The sequence below is a fragment of the Gigantopelta aegis genome, chromosome 3 (assembly GCF_016097555.1).
Source record: "Gigantopelta aegis isolate Gae_Host chromosome 3, Gae_host_genome, whole genome shotgun sequence".
Taxonomy (NCBI): Eukaryota; Metazoa; Mollusca; class Gastropoda; order Neomphalida; family Peltospiridae; genus Gigantopelta; species Gigantopelta aegis.
This window is the reverse complement of record NC_054701.1, coordinates 86,174,435-86,196,873: the sequence shown is the minus strand read 5'-3', so window position 1 is coordinate 86,196,873 and position 22,439 is coordinate 86,174,435. Positions and strand designations below refer to the sequence as shown.

General features: G+C 35.1%; 2 protein-coding genes across 5 annotated transcripts in view; one reads left to right on the top strand and one right to left on the bottom strand.

Annotated features, from left to right (window-relative positions):
• The window catches only part of LOC121366494 (cyclin-D-binding Myb-like transcription factor 1), a 30,505-nt gene extending 21,647 nt beyond the window's left edge, over positions 1–8,858 (top strand). For all 3 annotated transcript variants that reach the window (XM_041490929.1, XM_041490917.1, XM_041490921.1), the window contains exons 13-19: positions 454–570; positions 1,469–1,653; positions 3,282–3,438; positions 5,098–5,195; positions 7,258–7,519; positions 8,431–8,698; positions 8,811–8,858. In XM_041490929.1, the coding sequence (XP_041346863.1) occupies positions 454–570; positions 1,469–1,653; positions 3,282–3,438; positions 5,098–5,195; positions 7,258–7,519; positions 8,431–8,501 (890 nt within the window). In that variant the 3' untranslated portion in view covers positions 8,502–8,698; positions 8,811–8,858. The remainder of the gene's footprint in view (positions 1–453; positions 571–1,468; positions 1,654–3,281; positions 3,439–5,097; positions 5,196–7,257; positions 7,520–8,430; positions 8,699–8,810) is intronic.
• A 5,448-nt stretch (positions 8,859–14,306) lies between these two features.
• Positions 14,307–22,065, bottom strand: LOC121369233 (transmembrane protein 243-like). Of its 2 annotated transcripts, none has more exons than XM_041494185.1 (5): positions 21,777–22,065; positions 18,423–18,590; positions 17,845–17,895; positions 17,282–17,383; positions 14,307–16,643 (listed from the first exon to the last, which is right to left on the bottom strand). In XM_041494185.1, exons 2-5 carry the CDS (start codon positions 18,483–18,485, stop codon positions 16,512–16,514), a joined length of 348 nt encoding a protein of 115 aa, XP_041350119.1. In that variant the 5' UTR covers positions 18,486–18,590; positions 21,777–22,065; the 3' UTR covers positions 14,307–16,511. The 2 variants fall into 2 exon arrangements, with proteins under 2 accessions (XP_041350119.1, XP_041350120.1); XM_041494186.1 differs by having other exon boundaries at positions 18,423–18,564.
• Between the last annotated feature and the right edge of the window lie 374 nt (positions 22,066–22,439).

Below are 22,439 nucleotides of genomic sequence, written 5' to 3'. Positions count from 1 at the left end.
TAAACTAAACATTATTAATTAATTAAACAAACACATTCCTCCTTTTTGTTTTTCATTTCCATAAATTTATACTATTATCTTCATGATGGTCACCACTGTTTAACAGAGCTTTTTGTTATATTTAAATTTATTCAATTACATTCCAAGGTTATTTCTGCCACTTTTATTTTAATTTGGGGAAATAATTTGATTTATTGATTGATATTTTGTGAGAAAATAACCATGGGTTTCTGCAGTTTGTGAAGTTTAATAAATATTTTGTCAAAAGTTTCTGCTTAATCAGAGATAGCCCTGGACTTAATTTCATTTATTTTAAAAATAGGATGAGTTGAGCTACCTGTATACATGTGAGAAAACATAATCATCTTGTAGCAGTGCTGGATAATTTTTTTTAATTACTTTAGATGAGGCCTCTTTAGCTGTATTTTGATATTGTCCTGTCCCTATTTTTAGAAATCATCAACTACTTGAAAAATATCCCTTATTACACGTCATATCAAAAGGCTCGAGTGCTTGGGTCAAGTGTGAGGGGATCGACGTCTGACCTAGATATGCAGATTCTCCCACATGGTGAGTTGTTTCTCAGTGTGTTCATGTCACTGTATGTTAGAGGGAATCTGGTCTATCAACATAGCAATGCCAGAAAATAACAGTGACATAATATTTATTGTTATAGTCAAATATGTGCTTAGTAGAGTATGATGGCATCTCTTGAACACATATGGAATATTGATGGTTTGCAATGTTAGTAGATCTGTTTTCTGCCATTGTCTCAAACACCATTATTGCACACAAACATGCAGAACGCATTTTGATTTCTAATGCAATTTCATTTACACATTGAAAGAAGTATACATTTCCGGTTCTTGTTTTTAACTAGCAAATATTAGGACAAATTTTATCGATTGAATTTTTTTTTTTAATATTAACTTCGTTTAGTTCACATTTTAATGTTTATTCCACCTGTTGCATCATCCAGATTGCCTCAGAATAAACAAGAGTTCTGCAGAATTAGATGTCTTGCCTATCATAAACGTATTCAATGAGGCTGACAGTTTGCATCCATAGACGTTTGGAGCGAGACGTAGCCCAGCGGTAAAGCGTTCACTTGATGCATGGTCGGTCTAGGGTCAATCCCCATCGGTGGACCCACTGGGCTATTTCTCGTCCCAGCCAGTGCTTCACAACTGGTGTAACAAAGGCCGTGGTATATACTATCCTATCTGTGGGATGGTGCATATAAAAGATCCCTTGGTGCTAATCGAATAGAGTAGCCCATGAAGTGGCGACAGCAGGTTTCCTCCCTCAATATCTGTGTGATCCTTAACCATACGTCAGACACCATATAACCATAAATAAAATGTGTTGAGTGCATCGTTAAATAAAAGATTTCCTTCCTTCCTTCCATAGATGTTCATCTCGATGTATGTACCTGTGTTGATTGTTACCCATGTGTTGTTTATTACAGGTGTGTCCATGGAGACTGGCGAAGATGTAGACGGTTTCCAGGCGTACGAAGTGCTACATCACCTCACTCCAACAAGCACAGGAGCCTTGCTTATTGCACAATCCCAAAACAGTCCCACCATATCATTAAGTGGTGCTGCCATGGCAACAGATCACATTATAGTGCAGACATTACCTATCTCTCAGGTAAGCATGTTTAGATTACTTGCTAATTGTCACATTGTATATTCAATATAACCTAAAAGGGGCAGTCTCAAATTTGCATAATGACCACAAATATTATTCATAAATTTTTTATTGTGAACTGTAAAGAATATGCCTTGAATTACATGTCCACAAAAAATTACCTTAAAAATAATATCATCTGCTTCTGTTTAGAAATTTATTTGATTGAAATCCAGTAAGAGTGACAACAGGTTAATGTATAATATCACGGTTTTAATTTAAGTTGCATCTCCATATTGGCAAAGAACTCTGATATTTTAATGTGTACATTATCAAAATTTTCTATGTACCTTATATATTTGGGTTAAGGACATTTGTATAACCCACTGTAACAACGTTTTACAATTATTTTAATATTCTTGACACTTCAGCTATGTGAATTTTGCAACCTTTCACACAACTGTCAACCTAGCTGATTGCATGTCTCTGTAAATTTAGGGGTGTGATGTATATTGTAGCCCAGTGGTAGAGCATTTGCTTGATGCCCATTTGGTCTAGGATCGATCCCCGTCAGTGGACCCATTGGGCTATTTCTCATTCCAGCCAGTTCACCACGACTCATATATCAAAGCCCATGATATGTGCTATCTTGTCTGTTGGATGGTGTATATAAAAGATCCCTTGCTACTAATGGAAAAATGTAGCAGGTTTCCTCTCTAAGAGTATATGTCAAAAATTACCAAATGTTTGACATCCAATAGCCAATGTTTAATAAATCAATGTGTTTTAGTGGTGTCATTAAACAAAACAATAAAACTAAATTAAATCTTGATAAAGAAACATAAGCATGTCTTGTATGTGACAGCTTTTAATGCATCACTCACTTTGAGGGTTGGGACTTTGCTTAGTAGTAGAGTACTTGCCTGAGACATGGCGGGATGTAACCAATTGGTTTATAAAAGATCGTTTTCTGCTGTATGGTAAGAGCAGCTTGTTATGAGGCAGAGCTTTAGATTGCACTAAAGCTGAGACAATAAAAGGTGTATCCAAAATAAGCAAGCCCAAATTAAGTAAAAACATGCTAACGTTAAAACATTTCATCTCAAAATCAATGGAATGTTAAGCTGTAATCAGATTTAAATAACTTATTATTACCCATATGGTTAAAAATATCTTAGTATATATCAAAGTGATAAGTCTCACTAGAACACCAAGTGGGATATAACACTTCGACATCATGCAATGACATCATCAATTGGCGCACTACAACCTTACATGAATGTCAACCAAACGAGTTGAATGATATAAATTAAGACCGATTATGGGTAATAAATAGGATATTAAGCTCCCTACCATTTCATATCATGTTTATGTGCCTCGTGAAATAATTTTTCATTGTCACTTGCTAAAGCTCATGACAACTGAAAATTATTTCACTCAGGACATAAACATGATACAAAATGAAAGCATGTTTAATATTTTTGAAATGTATAACTCTTTTATCAGCTGTTATTAACATGACTGCACCAAAAAGACCTTGGTGTGCTCAGATCAGACAAAATTCCTGTTGTGCCAAATTAGTGAGATCTAAAGCCCTGTGAGGTATCACTAAATGTTTCTTTCCATTTCCTGTGTTTGTTTGTCACCAGACGGAGGACTCAATTGAGGTGAATGAGAACGTGATGGTTCAGCTGAACAACCAACCCCAGGTGATCATCACGACATCGGCAGACGAATCCTCACTCGATGGATCAGGACTTGGAACGTCCTTACACCTCAATGATGGGCTGGAGAACTCTGACCAAGGTGGGAAACTGTACAAAAGAACATAATAGCAGCCCCTTGGATTTCACGGAAACAATTGTTTCCGGTACTGTATCGATAGCATGTCTGTAAAATCACAGAACCGAAATTTTGTTTCACATGATTATTATATCAAGTATGACTATTCAACAAAAATAATATGAATATATATTTTTTTTAAATTGATCACAAGGCACTGAACCCATTTTTTCCATAAAATGTTAAATCCTATGGCCAATAATAGTTGTTAACGGTCTCAATCATTGACGTTTTGGATTATTATTGTATTGTTAAAAACAGTTTAATGATGACGGTTATCAGCTTTATCCTGTGATGGTAGGAATGGGGAACTCTACAAGGATTACTGAACAGACTTTCCCATTGGCCCTGTACAGGAATACCCCACAATGCTTAATCTCTACTCTGTTATTGTGTTTATCCTGCAGGCCATCAAGATGAATGAAAAAACATCATATTTAGAATGAAAGTCTTAACTTTTCAAACACAAATTTTGTAAGATCAGTCTAGGAAAGCAAGTCTTTGGTAATATTATGTCAAACATTGTTTCTAAGATTTCTCATGTCAAACGTTTTTACTTCATAAATATATATATATATATATAGATTTAGATATAGATATATATATATATATATAGATAGATAGATATAGATATACATGTATACAGTAGAATCTCATTGGGTCGAATTCGGAAGGGTCGAATACAGCGCAATGTTCGAAACAAAAACGAAGTCCCAAGTTACACTTACACAATGTTTACCATCTGGTTAGGTCGAACTACCCGATGGGTTGAACAATTTCTCAAGCACTGACGAGGTTCAAACCAAAAAGATTCAACTGTAAATGATTTATGTAATGTTTGCCCCAATATAAAGCTGTATTTCCAGTTGGAGGACTGATCAGTACTTCTAGTGTCTGAATTTTAAGCTGAGGATGCTGGTTCAAAACTATTTTTCACATCAGTAACACTCTGTCTAGCCTTCCCATTCTTTTGTTAGAAATCCATATTGGTGATCAGAATCAGCATACCACAGGCACGGCGGAAAAAAGTAGACATTTTGAAGGAGGGGGTTGACTGAGATTGAAGGTGCAAAGCAAAGTTTCTAGGGGGTTTGGGGTATGTTAAACCATAAAATTTTGAAAACTAGATGTCCTGAAATGCAATTTCCTGCATTCTGCAAGTAGAATTCATCTCTGCCTTAAGATTTACTGCCAAAAATATTTTTGATTCAGAATTATTTTGGGGGCGGGATATAGCCCAGTGGTAAAGCGCTTGCTTGATGTGTGGTCGGTCTGGGATCGATCCCCGTTGGTGGGCCCATTGGGTTATTTCTCATTCCAGCCAGTGCACCATGACTGGTATATCAAAGGCTGTGGTATGTGTTATCTTGTCTGTGGGATGGTGCATATAAAAGATCCCTTGCTGCTATCGAAAAGAGTAGCCCATGAAGTGGCGACAGCGGGTTTCCTCTCTCAATATCTGTGTGGTCCTTAGCCATATGTCCCATGCCATATAACTGTAAATAAAATGTGTTGAGTGCCTCGTGAAATAAAACATTCCCTTCTTTCCTTCCTTCAGAATTATTTTGGGGCTCAGTCCCCCGCGCTTCACCGTCGCTGTAACTATGTGTTGTCTTGTTACAGAGCTGCACTCTCTTGGCTCCCACTCAGACCAGCTCGCAGTGGACAGCTGCGGACTGCTGCATGAACACCGGCACGAGGAAATCATAGAACATTTTGAGGTTAGAAAACATTCAGGGAAATAATAGAAAATATCAGGGAAGTAATTATATTGGGTGGTAAAAAAAAAAATGTGGACTGTAATTTTGGTATTTTACACACATTACTATATGGATGATTTGACACCAGTGAACATTTTAAAGCCATAGGTCAGATAATGTTAAAAGAGTAACAGATTCAAAATTGTAAGTAAAAAAATGCTCTACCAAAAGCTAATGGCCAAATCCCCCCCCCCCCCCCCAAAAAAAAAAAAAAATCCAATAACCCTACTCAATATGGAATTGTCTAAAAGGTATTTGGACTGTAAATTTTATATTTGACACTCATAACTATATGGATACTTTTCATCTTCAGTGAAAATGTTAGGCCCATAGATCAAATAATGTTAAAATTGCAACACATTCAAAATTATAAATAGAAAACGAGATGGCAAAAGCTAAGAGAAAAGTTATCTACTTTTGTGTGCTTGCCATCTCGTTTTCTATTTATAATTTTGAATGTGTTGCAATTTTAACATTATTTGAGCATTTATTTTAAAATGAGGACATTGATTTCTGATTTATTTCAAAGTGATTTCTTCCCACTTCTCTCTTATTTTGTCCTTTAGTTCATTTGCCGTAAACAAACTTTAAGGTAGATAAATTTCACTTCACTTTTAGCATTGCATTTTTTTACTTACAATTTTGAATCTGTTACCGGTACTATTTTAACAATATGTGACTCAAGGCTCTAAAATTTTCACTGAATTTGTCAAATTACCCATATAGTAATGAGTGTAAAAATTACAGCTATTTTAACAATATTTGACCTAAGGGCCTACAGTTTTCACCGATTGTGGCAAATATCCATATAGTAATGAGCAAGAAACATTAAAATTATAGTCCCAATACTTTAGTCAATTCCATATTAAGTTGGGTTAATTGGGGTTTTTTGGTGGTTGTTCAGGTTGTTTTGGGGGGGGGTGGGGGCTGGGGTGGTGGACTGATATAACATTTAATGAAATATTTGAAAATAACAGTGAAATAATTAAGTAATATTTAGTGAAATACTGAAAAATAATAATAATTATATCATACTTGTTGAAATATTTATAAATATGTAATTATATTTGGGATTGTAGATGGTCAACTAAATTATGTAGTGAATCGGTTAACTTTTAGTATATGTTATATTTGAAAAGACAGAAAATTATTATACAGTGAAACCTCTCAAAACCGGAATTCTCTCAAAACCGGATGTTTTCATGGTCTCTTTTTAAATATCAATACATTGTATATCATTTATTGAAATATTCATAAATATATAATTTTCTCCCATCCATGCAATAAATCTATTTTGCATGGGCTATGATGTCACTGAATTTAACATGGGGAAACTCCGAGTATTACAGTGTCATATTAATGCCACTTGCTTAGTTTTAGATCAATATTTTGTTATTAAAACCTTCATTACAAAAGCTATCTTGTTAATTTATAGTGTTAAATTATATTTAACACATGAAACAGAAGCAGCAAATATGATAGTGTAGTTTATTTATGATAAAATGGTCAAATAAAGAAGTTACTTTTTCAGCCATCTTTGTTTGTTCGTCTCAAATAATGTTTTGTTTATCGAATGGATGGGTGAAAAAGATTCCCATCTTATCCAGTCATGTGGGATAGAAAAAGTACACCCTCTGGTAGAAATGTTAACCCTGGGACTCAACAAGCTTGATCCCATGTAGAAATTTCCACCACCGTGTGTGTACTTTTTCTATCCCACATGACAACATTGGATGGAGTCTATTAATATTTGGGATTGTAGATAGTCAACTAAATTATATAGTGAATTAGTTAATTTTTAGTCTAAAGTATTACATTTAAAAATATTAGATATACTAGTATTTGAAAAGATTGACATTTTCTTCTCTGTTTTTTTTTAAATGACTTCTTATTCACCCGATTTTGAATCAGGGAAAATTTTAACTGTCATAAATCACCTGACTCAATATTTCTTTTTGATTTCAACCTTCCAAGAAAATAAAATCATTAGACACAGTCTTTCTTGTTGATTTCCACCTTTCAGCCAGTGTCCGATTCCGTGCTAAGTGCAGATGTGGATCATCCCCAGACGTCGGGTATTGTGATTGGATCATCATCGCCATCCCCACATTTCTCACAGCCCAACAGCAATGATGGGGTTCTTGTCATGGCGTGCTCGGCTTCCCCATCACACTTCTCACAGTCCAACAGCAACGATGAGGTCCTTGTGAGGGCGTCGTCAACATCCCCTCCACATTTTTCACAATCCAACAGTAACGATGGGGAACTTATGAGTGCTTTTTCAGGTATTATAAATGGATTCTGAATTTCTCAGATTTCTCAACCGTTTCCATTTGTTATGGTGTGCAGTATGTCCTTGTTGAATATTGGATATGTGAAGTTAATGTTAATGAATGCTTTTAGTCTCCTTCCCGTCCATAGTTTTGTCAGAGTTATGGTCCTTGAACTTTGGTAGGTTTTTGGCATAAATTGCATCATTACGTAAAACACATTTTTCTATCATATAATCTGTGAATTTTCAATGGAAGAAACCAATTTTTGATCACAAGTTCAAGTTTAGCCAGCCTTTTAGTTTAGTATTTCAGTTTGTAGATTCATCTAATTGATAGCGATCTTTGTGACATTGGTTTAGCCATATACTTTTAAGCCTTTTAGATTCTGAACTGTTTTCTGATCATTAAAGGGACATTTCCGAGTTCGCTGCATTGTAAGATGTTTCCGACTAATACAATATTTCTACGATTAAACTTACATATTAAATATATTTTTAGGTTTACAATATCAGTGTGTGTATATTCAATGTGTTTCTGGTCGTCTCAACATTTGTAAGAAGCCCAAACTTGATTTTGTCTTCAAATAATTTCATATGTACAAAAAATTGTTTTTTAGGAAATAAAATAAAATTTAACCTAGTACAAATATTAGAACGATCAGAAGCACGTTTAATATAAAGCCACTAATATTTTATGCAAAAAGATATATTTGATATGTAATTACAATCGTTAAAAAGTCTTTGTTAGTCGATAACATCTTAAAAAGTGCAGCAAACTCAGGAATGTCCCTTTAACCCATATGGACAGAACCAAGATAGCCAAGCTGTGTACCCAGGACAGCATGCTTAACTTTTATTGTATATACGCGTGAAAATAATTTTAAAATGAAAACGAACTCATATTTGTGTGTTCTTTTTTTTCAGATCCTATACTTACTTCTGAGGGTGGAGACTTGATGTGTTCTGTGTCAGACAGCGAAATGGAGAAAAACTAATCTACTTTTCACTATGATAATGTGCAATAACTCTTTGCTTAGTAGTGTTGCTTGTCGCTTGTCGCTGATACTTTGCCAGTTTCAATTTATGGCATGGATGTGTACATTGTTCCGGCTAATTTGCAGTTTGCAAGGTCATAGTCTAAAATAACTAGGGTGGGGGGAAAGAGTATAAAAGAGAAACCAAATCCTATCAGGTAAATTTCCTGTCTTGGACAGAGAGGCCGGCACCTGTGCCCACGACAGGCGTGCGCTACAACAGCTTGCTCTGAACGTGCACGTAAAACCCTTTGACCTTGACCTTATCAGGTAACAGTAATAGTCTTCTCTAGCTAGAGATAAAGGGTATTTATTGTGTATTCATCGGCTATTGGATGTCAAACGTAATTTTGACATAGTCTTAGAAAGGAAACCTGCTAAAAAATTTCCATTAGTAACGAGGGATCTTTTATATGTACCATCATACAGACATGACAGCACATGCCATGGACTTTGATATACCAGTCGTGGTGCACTGGCTGGAACGAGAAAAAGTCGAATGGACCACCAACGGGGATCGATCCCAGACCAACCGTGCATCAAGCGAGCACTTTCCCACTGGGCTACTAATAGTATTGAAGACCCATTTCCCCATATGTGTGCTAATCGGTCTTTGGTGTATAATATTGTAATACTATCAGAATGTCTCCGACATGTTCGATTCATTGTTGGTAAGATCAGACAAATTGTTATAGCAGCAATGGCATTCCCCACTCCCACTTTAATCAACATTGTTGTTGCATTTACCATTGTTTGACACCCAATAGCCGATGTATTTTTCGTGCTGGGGTGTCGTTAAACATTCATTAATTCATTCCCCATTCCCACTTTAATCCATGCACCTGTGCTTGTCCAGGAAAGGATAGTAAAGGTGGTCCATATCAGTTTACAAAAGTAGGCAGACACTGGCCTTGAAATTCATTTTGCAATGTCCAGCAGTTTAGTACAAATAATGAAGTACATGTAAATGCCTAAAAATAATAAAAATGCTATTGCCTATAAATCTTGCAACATCTTTTTGTGACAGCATCAAAGAGGTTGAGAAACCTTGCTGTAGACCTGGGCCCATGCTTGTAACAATTTTAAAGTTTTCACAAATCTCACTGCTGTCTGCAGTTTGTATTAATGTTGCAGTCTTTCTAATCTTTGTGGAAGCTAAGTCCACTCTTCAAGAGATCAATTAATGAAAAAAAAGTTAAGTTTGTTTTATTTAACGACGCCGCTAGAGCACATTGATTTTTTATCTTATCATCGGCTATTGGACGTCAAACATATGGTCATTCTGACACTGTTTTTAGAGAAAACCCGCTGTTGCCACATAGGCTACTCTTTTTACGACAGGCAGCAAGGGATCTTTTATTTGCGCTTCCCACAGGCAGGATAGCACAAACCATGGCCTTTGTTGAACCAGTTATGGATCACTGGTCGGTGCAAGTGGTTTACACCTACCCATTGAGCCTTGCGGTGCACTCACTCAGGGTTTGGAGTCGGTATCTCGATTAAAAATCCCATGCCTCGACTGGGATCCAAACCCAGTACCTACCAGCCTGTAGACCGATGGCCTGCCATGATGCCGGTAGATCAATTAATGAAGGACAGTTATCACACATTTACTTTAAATGCATTTGTTTTAAATGTGAAAAAACAAAAGGCTTGATGCTAAGGATTTGGGTTTATTGTAAATTGTGCTGTCAAAGTTCTGTAATAATAATGACTAATAGTTATGACTAACACCTGAATTGGATAGGAGCTGCGCCAAGAACAGCATGCTTGAATGTTCTCTATGTGGGATATAAATGATCATTGCATTAAGATAATCTCCTGATTTTAGGTTGATTAGTGTTATGTCAGGGTGATTTTTGGCTAAAGAAGAAATCTTTTTCTACTGTATTAATCATAACTGTAAGATCTGACTGACCACTCCGACTTGGTGTCTGTTATCACTGGATTCTACTCAAGCCATTGTAATTGGATGTTCTGATACCAGCCTCAGTGGTGTATTGGTTATGCCATCAGATATAAGGCTGGTAGGTACAGGGTTTGCAGCCCGGTACCACCTCCCACACAGAACAAGTTTTATCGACTCAATGAGTAGGTGTAAAACCACTACACCCTCTTCTCTTTCGCCAACCACTAACCCACTGTCCTGGACAAACAGCCCAGATAGCTGAAGTGTGTGTCCAGACAGCGTGCTTAAACCTTAATGGATATAAGCACGAAAATAAGTTGAAATGTTCTGATGACTTTAGTTTGACCAGTCAAAACACTGCTGGCATATAATCATGCTAATACAGCTAAACAGGCAAAACAACTGTTGCCTAAATATAACGGGATCATGTCTATGTTTCCTCAGCGCTATGTTCTGTCGGCTAACCCTGACCCTGAGGGAACATAGAACTGACCCCAATATCACACCAGTAGGTTTTTTCAGGAATAAATAATGTTAATAAAATTATTGGATCTGGTTTCTATTAGATTTGTTTAAATATGTGAAATATTTTTCTTATAAGATGCTGCTATTTCAACTGTTTTAGTGAAAAAGAAAAATAGGACTGAAAAACCAGTGGATACATTTGAGGCTTTTGTCCATAAATAAAAATACTTTTGTCAGTTAGTTTACCTCCTCAACAGTGGAAAGACAATAAAAATAAAATAGATTTCAGGTATCCTGAAATATTACTTGACCTTTACCTGGACTCTTAGACCTCACATGTACATAAAACACAATTCAGAAATCTACCATAATTGACTTTTATTTCCGACATTTGTCACTTTCGAAACATGAACCTGGATTTACACTACAATATGTGAATCTCTCGCCAATAATTGTTAAACTGCTCAAATTACTTAAAATCGTATGGTTATTTATTGTATTAGAGGCTGTTGAATTCTTCAGGCTGAATTTACGAAGGGTTGTTATCATGCATTATTTTAGATACCTGGGGTTTAAGTTGTCATTTGCCAAATACATTGAATTTGGCAAATTTATTTAATTATTAATTTCGACAAAATGCTTAATTTATAAATGCATGTCGTTGGTGGATCTACCATCATTTTTGTTGACATGCTAATTGAATCATAAATTTAGTCAAAAGATTTATGTAACTGCTGATACTTTAGAATATCCAGACGTAACAAAACCTACCAGTATGTTGGATATAGGCATGCTAATGAAGTAAAAGAAAGAGTGTCCAGTTTAAACCGAATATCCTTCGTAAATTTGGCCCATTGTGTCTATATTGTATAGAAGGTTATCAAGTGCTAACTTTGTGGTGGAGTCTTAACTGCTGGGAATGAGATGAATGATTTGTTTGTCTTGTTGTGTACACCCTGTTTCCTTTTCAAAATGTATAGATTGGTTGTTTGGTGTAGTGTATTTTTAAAAAATACACCAATTAAAATGTTATTTTGTTGCAGTTAATAATAAACTTGTTTCGTTTGTTTTTTTCATTACTAGTTCTTGTATTCTGTGTTTTCAAACTATTTCATAAGTCATTCATTTTGATAAACAATGATCACAGTTTTATGTTTTGAAAGAATAAGTGTTGGTTTAAACAAAGTTGACAAAAAAACATTCATTATCATGTTATCTGAATCAGACTCTTCAAACTATATACTTAAGTGCGTCGGAAGTGGACACTCACATAGAAAAACAAACACAAAAACACAGACATATATACATACAAGTCTGCTTTAAACAATGATGGGGTGAAACATAACCTAGTGGTAAAGCGTTCAACTAAGGTACGGTCTGTTTAGGATCAAACCCTGTTTGTGGGCCAACTGGGCTATTTCTTGTTCCAGGCAATGCACCATGACTGGTATATCAAAGGCCATGGTATGTGCTACCCTGTTTGGATGGTGCATATAAAAGATCTCTTGCTACTAATGTAGCATCTTTCCTCTAACACTGTATGTCAAATGTTTGACATCAACAGCCAATGTGCATTTACCATAGTTTGACAATCAGCAGCTGATGTATTTTTCATGCTGGGGTGTCGTTAAACATTCATTTATTCATTCCAATAGCCAGTGATCACTAAATTAATGTGCTCTAGTGGTGTCATTGAACAAAACAAACTAACTTTCAAACAAGATGAATCATGACATTGGTCCATTTTCCTGGGTTATGGAATCTTTGACATAAGCCCATATGGTTTTCAAAACAGGACAACAATCTAAGCATATGAATCCCTGGGTTTAGATCACGGTTTGAGAGTAGTCTCGGCTTAACCCTTCCTTACAGTATAACCTAATGTTACCTCACCCGGGCATGAGAAATTGAACCAATTGGTTTTTGCTTTTAATTCTTATTATTATATTTTTGAAATGATGTCAACTTACTTGCGCATACTGGTATCGGTACACGGGGAAATCAATGTTATACTGACTTGGAACTAGGAAATGTGTCTTTATTTTCTACTGGCATAAACAAGATAAGTGTGAAGAAGAAATAACACAATTGGTAATGCATTCCATTATTATCATAGGCATCTGAAGATGACGGGTGGGGTGGGGTGAATCAGCTACAATGTACATACTAATTTGATTTTCAACTGGTGGGCAATGCATTGTCTTCGACGTTGAAGGGGAGCAGTGCCCCTCTGGCACCCTACGTGTATGACTATATATATGACTATATATATATATATATAAATAAATATAGAGGTTATTAAGTGTTTTTGGTATCGTCAATATCATATATTAGGAATAAAAATTGTATTATACTTTTATTCCTAATATATGATATTGACGATACCGAAATACACGAGGGTAATCTCTTTATCATATAAGCTCAAGCTTAATACATGTTTTTGTAAACTGTACACGCAACTTTAATTCCAGTCCACCATTACTAGATATTCAAATGACATAAGAATATGTGGCGCAGTGTATTTTTGAATGGAAATGACGTCAAACTCGAATGACATCATTTTGGATGTCCTTACATCAAAATAAAGTTATGCCTAACGTTTTTTGTTTTCTGAACACTGGACAGCTTTCAGTGTCAAATTGTCATTGAAGTGTTTTTATTTGATGACTATGAATGCATACGTCAATCATGGATTGTCACCCAAGTACGTTTGCTTAAATGTCAATAAACCTAGTGCCGAGACCTCGACTAATTTACATCTAATTTGCAAAGTTATCAAATTATTAAAGTATGTGATCTGGAAAATATCACATACTTTGAACTGAAAATGTAAGATATTATATGATAAATATATATATATCCTGAGCACCAAATACCATATAAATTATTACATTTTGAATATTTACAAATTGTAAAATAAATACTGGAAAAAGATGATATATAAAACAATGTTGACAGTATGGGAGGGAAATGTGTACACAAAGATATGAATATGTTTGTCAAGTCATCTCACTGCATGATTGGGGCTTTTTTTTTTTTATCAACAACAAAGTACAAATATGTATGGATTGATTTCCTTTCTATTTGAAAATGGCTGCTGTACAAGGAAATTGCAGTTAAATAATCTAATTATGTCCAATGATGGTCAATCAGAAGAATTAGCCTACAAACAACTTGATCAAATTAAAAATATAATACTGGAGGTAAAAGTATGTTAAATAAATTAAATGTTATGAAAATGAGTATTCATCAATAGTTATAATTAATACCAAGACTGGTGCTTAGCACCTAAATCAACATACATTTCATGATAGAAATATCAGTCGAAACCCGACTCACCGTCCTGGAAGCCTGCATGGTTACAAACCATGAAACACAAAACACATTTATTCAAAGGACATTTTTTTTTTTTTTTTTTTTTTTTTAAGTAACCATAAGTTATATCAGATGCATTTATATATGTAACTGATTTTCAGGTCATGTGAATTAAATTAGCATACATCTAACACATTATTACTACAGTCTTGTACTATACTGATGTTCCAAATGAATTTTAAACAAACTGATTTGGAATGAGGTAGTATTTTTCCCATTTGATTACTGCACATTAGGTATAAAAACCAAAGAAGACTTTTTGAGAGGCCCCAGATTTTTGTAATAAATGAACAAAGTTCCAGGTACAGACTAGTTTGAACCACTGAAGATGGACACTAAGTTTGGTTAGTCTACAAACCTGTAAAACACTGTATAATAGTTATAATCGAGTGAAACTAAAGTCTGCGATGTTAAAACATGAATATACCATCTATAAATAGCTTGGCTCCATAATCGTTTTTTCTTAGAGGTACATACTGTATGTTTTTAGAATTATAAAAGATATATTTTGGGGTATTACAAAACAAAAACCCAGGATGATCAGAAACAATTTACATGCAAGAAAATGGATATTCCAAAATATAAACTTTTAGTTTAAATGATCAAAAATGGGTCTAACTGTGAAAAATATGCTGAAGTGTTTAAAAACTAGGGTCTGTCACTTTAATTTAAGAATACGACTGTGAATTGTGTAACAGACAAACAGACAATCACGGTTCATGTAGAACATTGCACCCTGTATCCGGTACAGTGTTTCAGTATCTCATACTCTATAATGTTTATGGTGATTAGTAGGCTAAGTCTTGCCAAATCATTTCACATTCAATAGATAAATAAAATAAAATATAATTTACATTCCTAAGAGACATTTGTGAATCAACATGAGAATATTCCAACAATAGTTGTAGCTTAACAAGATTACTGCATCACACTGATCAGATACCTTACAGAAATGGAATTGTGCCATCACATTTAAATAACACAGGTTAAACTAGTGATAAAACACAGCAGACCTCTGAGTACTGAAAGTTTGTGTAACCCTTTTTTTCTAGGTAACCTGTTACAAATATATCATTATATGAACAGTGACAAATGATAATGTAACATATTTAACTCTTCTTTTTTTTTGGTCAAGAACGAAAAATGGGTTATGCAAACCTAGACTTACGCGAATGATGTGCGAGTGAAACGATCATTCAGAGGCCTGCAAAGTAACCTAAAATCAAATCCAGTTGAAACATTTAGAATGAATCCAAGACAAAAGCATATATTATGTCAAAATAAAACACCAAAAACCCTGTTGAATGTATGTAAGATGCACGTTTACGGCTATACAATTATTGGTAAACTTGTTATGAAATGAAAATGATTCTCTACCACTTGGTAGTATGAGCGAGTATTGATTTTGAGAAATACATGATAAGAATAATAAGTTGAAATAAAAGTAATAATATGTTTTCAATGTCTTCATTCTTCAGTTTCCATGCAGAGTTTTCTTCATCTTCCTAACAAGAACTGAACATGAATCTGCACTTAGACCAAGCGAATCTTCATTTTTCAAAATACATTTTCCAGGGGAGAATGATGACCCCTCACCCCCTCCTAAAAACATGGCTCACCAGAGTTGATCACCCTGTATACATTTCTGCACATGCACATGAAGCCATCAGAACAATTCTTTACAGCTGTCTTAAATACATGTATATTGGGAGTGCAACATTGGGTTGTGGTTTAACTGTCGACAGATGAACACGATTTTGTGCCCTCTACTGTCACTACTGTCTGTTTTTTAATTCAATACAGTCCAAGAGCAGCAGTCTTTCAGACATCGTCATGAAAAAAAGAGAGGAGGTGAGTGATTAATTGTTGTCCTAAGTTAGATTATGGGAAGCCATTTAAGATATTACCATTTTGATATCATATACATTTACATGCTAAAGGGATCTAAAAATTATTATTCTTGAACTAGTCTTAAATGGCGAGGTCTAAGCTTTTCTTATAAATGTCTTCTCAGAAGACATCCCAGGCTTCTTTTCTGGAATCTGTAGTTGTCATGCTGGTTAAAGCAACAAGCTGTAAAGATTGCTCTCAGAAATGTATACTGAGATACCCAGCTCTACATGTCTGGACACCAAAGTCCATGGACACACATGTATATATTATGAAAACAGAGCTTTCGAAGTCAGCACGTCTGTGGTTGTATGGACCACAGTAAGAGAGTTTTATGAGTTCGGACAACCAAGTCCATAGATATAGAGATTTCCACACACACACAGCAAAATGATGGTAAAAGCATTGTAGAAAATCATTGTTCTGAATCGCGGCTCCAAATCACCTTGGCGATACCAGTAAATCTGAAAAAATATAAACTTTGTTCAACACAAACAACATACATGTACCTGGCTATGTAAAATACTAAAAAAAAAAAAAAAAACTTTGTTCAATACAAACAACATACCTGGCTGATATAAAATACTCAAAGATAGAAACTTAAGTTCAGTACAAACAACATACCTGGCTGATGTAAAATTTAACAACTGATGGCTCTAATACAAGTAACTACATGTACTTAAAAGAAGTAAGACTAGTACCTATTCAAGCATACAACCATTATCACATGTACATATATTATAACAGAAGTTCAATAATTTAAACATATATTTTTTGAAAACCTCTCAAACTGCACATTTTGTTAACTTTTATAAATGGACCCATCATTGGTAAGATTTGTAAGTGTATAAATCAAATGTTACTGAACCAAAATGTTTAAAAGTCTATGATCAAAATGTGCTCAAATAATATGATGCTATCACACAATTTCAAAAAAGTCTACTCGCCATAAAATAATTCTGTTCAGTATAGATATATATACCATTCCATGAGAGGTTATCATTAAATACATGAACATTGTGGTTTGAAATGTTCACAGATACAAGACAATATTTGGGTTACAGAACTGTTTAGCTGTAAAATATAATATAAAACTAAATACCAGGAATAAATGAGATGCACAAGTGAGGACAATAACACAGGCAAAAAAGACATCTACTCCATTTGGTGGCCATTGAAATGCAATTGCACTGATGAGAGTAACCTGAAAGCACAAACAATAAGAAATATGTTTAAGCGAGACTCAGCACAGTAAAACTGATCTTTACAAGAACTGAATTTGGTTTCATGGTGAATCAGCCAAAAGGCTCTTTCTGAAAATACACGTTCAACCAGTTTTATTTTGTGAAAATTATATTTGTTTTAAGACAAAGTTTTAATGACTTTGGCTACAAATTACCAAACAACGTATATTTGCAAAGTCACTGATACCATTGTCTGTCCAGCTCAAGTACTACTTTATAAGCATAATATATATATAATTTTCAAGAGGCAAAATCCAGTAAAAACAGAAAGAGGGACACTGCAGGTTTTGACAGAGGATTGCAGCTTTAACTTTGTGCAGTATTTTGTTAACCTCTATACTCTACCACTTGTTTTACATGATCAAAAGCTTTCACTACAGCAACTGAAAAGAAGATAAAGACAATCTTAAAAATCACTTACTAACACAACTACAGCTGTAAACGCTCCAACAATCAGATTCAAAACACGGTCCTGCAATTATAATGTAAACATGTTACGAAAACAGCAGACAACACAGAACAATGTTGGATTTCAACATTTATAACTTACTTTCAATACCCCTTGGTCATACATAGGGTGGGGACAGTGAAAAAAGAATAAGGGCATAGTCTTCTTACATATATAAATACATAAATGGGATAAAAATTAAAGACATCTGACTGACTGCTCCATGTTGATAACCCAGATGTCGAAGCTGCCCAGTCTAATGAAATTAACACTACCAAAATGGATCGCTTCTAATTTTACAAGCTCAAGCAGAGTAAATATAGATGTTTTAGATGCAAAGACGTTTAGGTTTATTGTAAATCTAGTTTTTCATATGTGAGAAATAGAATACTACTATGCAAATAACATTCAGTTGATCCAAATTAAGGTGTTCTGAAGTTTAATTTAACAAGATTTTGTGCAGAATGAAATACCAGTTTTCTGGCAACACGAACGCCCTTTCTCAACTTATTTTGATGCCAAATAAGGTGTTGTAAGGTTTGTGTACTTACCATGGGTCTCCGTTCTCCAAATAAGGGCATCTCTGCTGGGTCATCATACTGTCTACTATTCATTGTTCACTCTCTGTAATGCCGTATCAGAACTGATAGTTTTACTACTTCTGCTTCCACCTTCCTTGGTTAAATGACCAATCTGTAATGTGACATCAAATGCATAAGCTGAAAAAAACTACAAAAAAACACACAAAAAACAACAACTCTGATAAAAGAATATCTGATCATTTCATTAAAGGTCAATTATAATAACTGCACAGACCATATATCATTCGGGGGTAGATGCTGGACTTTTCTAGGGAGGGGTTACAGATTTAAAGGACATCTCCAGTATTTAGGTACATGTAGGTGGGGCAATGTTTAAAAAAGGGCAGAGATCTACAGAACTGAAAAATACACTAGCATGTAATATCTATATGGTACTGGTAATCTTCAACAGAAACACAGTTCAATCCCATTGGCTCGAACCCCCTTGGTGCTCAAATTTTTTTCGACCCATCGGGTAGTTCGACCTAACTATTCGGCCTACAATTTGTAAGTGTAACTCGGCACTTCGGTGTATTCGACCATTCCAAGTTCAAGCCAACGAGATTCTACTGTACATATTAAATTTTTATTTCAACAAATTTGGCCCATGGCATATTACCATATTGTTTGCCATTTCATGTTGTATCATTGGTTTAAAAATATTTAAACAAATTAAGATTTTCAACTTTATATTTATTGTAAAGTTGTTGCATTTTTATGTCATTGCATAAGTTGGACTATATTTTTTAGCGTATGATTAAATGAGTCATTGTTCGTAAGTGAAATGTTTACGAATTGTTCAACAATAAACAAACCGTACGTAGCTTAAAAAATTGATGTTTTGTTTTTTTACTGTAATTAAATGGCCAAGAAAAAGAATCAATCACCATTGTGAGGTATAGATAAGGCAATTCCAACCCTCGGGACAAAATGTTTTTGTCCCTTGGGTTGGAATTGCCTTATCTATACCTCACAACGGTGATAGATTCTATTAGGCTATTGCATGCATACATTTGATAATTCTGACATACATGTATCATCTCAGAGCAAAGCTGTTATGTACACTAGCAACAACAGATTTTTGTTTGCTTTTTCCCACAGACAAAACAGCATTTACCACAGCCTTTAATATACCATTCTTGGGGCACTGGTTAGACCAGAACAACATTCAGAGAATGGGTCCACTAAGGGGGTTCGATCCCACACTAAAGCACCTCAGGCGAGTGCTCTACTGACTGAGCTAGATCTCTCTACAACTAACATTAGACACCAGGCAATAATTGTTGTAATTTCATACCTGTCATTTACTGCCAAAATGCAAACATTTGAAAAGTTTTAAACTCATTTAAAATAAACTACCGTATAGAACTAATCCAGTTTGTATACAATAAATTTGCTCTAATAGATCCTCTTCTAAAAGTTGGCTAGTGATTTGTTTTTCATTTAGGGGCCTACTAGTCTAGCCAATTGGCAAGTAATTATAAAGTTCTACTATGCACCCTGAACTATCATTTATCAGATACATGTATCCTCGAGTAACTGTGAACCGGCCTATTAACGGAAAATGGTTTCTGCACATGTGCACTGTAATATACTATCAATTTGATGAAATAATGTTTAACCTTGTTCAATTTACTTTCGAAATCAACCAACACATCTTTATAATGATGTCATTTTATGTAGTGAAGAAATTAAATGAAAGCCATAGTCTAATTAATATTGCTATTCCTCAGATCCTCCTGTATACTGGGCTATTGTTTTTCAAGAATGACACACGTCACATCATGTCACCAAAACGTATGCACTGCATCTGCAAAGCAGACAAGACTTTGACAATGACATCGTTGTAAAAGTGTTGTTTATTTTGGTTTGTTAAATATTACACATCATTAATATAGTGATATAGTGAAAATGGTCATTGTGTATATATTTCCCTGATCATAAAAATATTTTTATGCCTGCTTATTTGAGCAGGTTTTTTTTGGAGGTTTTGTTAATTCATCAAAAAGTATTCCGATGTCCAGGAGTTTTGCCAGAGACATTTTTGGGTATGGTGCTATGGAAATGAATATTTACAATGTAGTCGCCAGGGGGTATGAGGGCCTCCCTTAGAAAGAAAATGGGTTAGGTTTAGGGTTGGGGTTAAGAAAATCATATCTAGAGTAATTCTAACAATCATTAACTTTGTTTAAAGGTTAACTTAAAAAAATAAAATCTGCCAAAAAATTTGAGTTTAAAAACATTAAAATTAAAATAACATTCAGTAGTAACACATTTATAGTTCCATTGTACTGTGGTGGTGAAACAGATATTTTTAAAGAAAGATTTTAACTTTAAAATATAATGCAAATGCTTAGGTGTGCAGAATTAGGTGCCACCAGTGTACATGTAATACTTTTCACTTACCATTGCTACTCTCTCGTTTCTCAAAATTAATTTAAAAAAAAAAAAAAAAAAAGTCTGGTTATGTAAATTTTTAATTTGCACAGGCCTGAAAATCTATATATTTGATGGAATCAAAAGTACACGTGATTACAATTGGTCTACCCCCACTCACTAAATGAAAAAAAACAAAACTCTAAATTGAGTCATCACCGGCCTCGGTGGCGTCGTGGTTAGCCATCGGTCTACAGGCTGGTAGGTACTGGGTTCGGATCCCAGTCGAGGCATGGGGTTTTTAATCCAGATACCGACTCCAAACACTGAGTGAGTGCTCCGCAAGGCTCAATGGGTAGGTGTAAACCACTTGCACCGACCAGTGATCCATAACTGGTTCAACAAAGGCCATGGTTTGTGCTATCCTGCCTATGGGAAGCGCAAATAAAAGATCCCTTGCTGCCTGTCATAAAAGAGTAGCCTATGTGGCAACAGCAGGTTTCCTCTCAAAATCTGTGTGGTCCTTAACCATGTCTGACGCCATATAACCGTAAATAAAATGTGTTGAGTGCGTCGTTAAATAAAACATTTCTTTCTTTTTTTCTATTGAGTCAAGTTATTTACTATTTATTTATCTTGATGAACTGATATTAGGGCCTATGTCGCAACCATTGGCGTAGCTCGGGGGGGAGGGGCACGGGAACCATGCCCCCCATTAAACTTTTTTTCAGGGTTTTTTTACTATATTAAATTTTATAAAATCATACATACATACATACATACATAGTATGGTCACCCCCCCCCCCACACACACACACACACACACCACCCCACCCCACCCCGGTCTAAAAGTGGCCGGAAGGGCCCTGAACGGGTTACAACTCATCATCTCATGATCATCTAATCACGTCAAAGTGACTATTATAATAATGCGACAGCCAGAAATACCAAGCTACAAATAATGAAGCTGCGGGTTCTATCGGTTTAGTGGTCCTGTATACTCATAAACGGAGCCATAGTTTCCGTTCTGTTGACCATTTAAACAGACTGCGTCAAAAACAGACGAAATAAGTTGTCATTTTCCACTCAGCACCTGACTGGGTTTACCCGTCTGTTACGTCATATTAAATATCTTACTGCACCAGTCAAACAATTTCAATCCATGCCAATATTAGCGTAATGTTTGATAAGAAACTGGTAGCAGGTGGTTGACATTTTTCTATAAATACTAATAGCAGACTGCCTTACAGTCATAATAATGTTTATCGGAACAGACTCGGTTTCCGTTTGTTGTCTACCGATCTAAACAAGCCTCTAAACCAGGCCGGAGTACAATAAAAAAGAAATGGGAATACCACAAAATGAAGTTGAATGTTTACAAACGACTACCCCAGTCAAACGAAAAATAAATCGGCTATTGGGTGTCAAACTATGGTAATGGAAACAAATAAGGTGATGATCAACATCAATATAAAAATTCAAGATTTAAATAAAAACAGTGTAAAGAACTGTGCAAAAATACAAATATCACAGATAGATAATGACTTTTACTCTAAATTTCAGTTTGTGCCGTGTTGGCCATTCTCAAAGAGAATGTTACACCCCTGCACC

Coding starts and splice junctions, on each gene's coding strand:
- LOC121369233 (XM_041494185.1), bottom strand. CDS start 18,485: ATGAATAGTAGACAGTATGATGACCCAGCAGAGATGCCCTTATTTGGA. Junction 17,896..18,422: donor TTGGAGAACGGAGACCCATG/GTAAGTACACAA, acceptor TTATAATTGCAG/GACCGTGTTTTGAATCTGAT. Junction 17,384..17,844: donor TTACAGCTGTAGTTGTGTTA/GTAAGTGATTTT, acceptor TTGTGCTTTCAG/GTTACTCTCATCAGTGCAAT.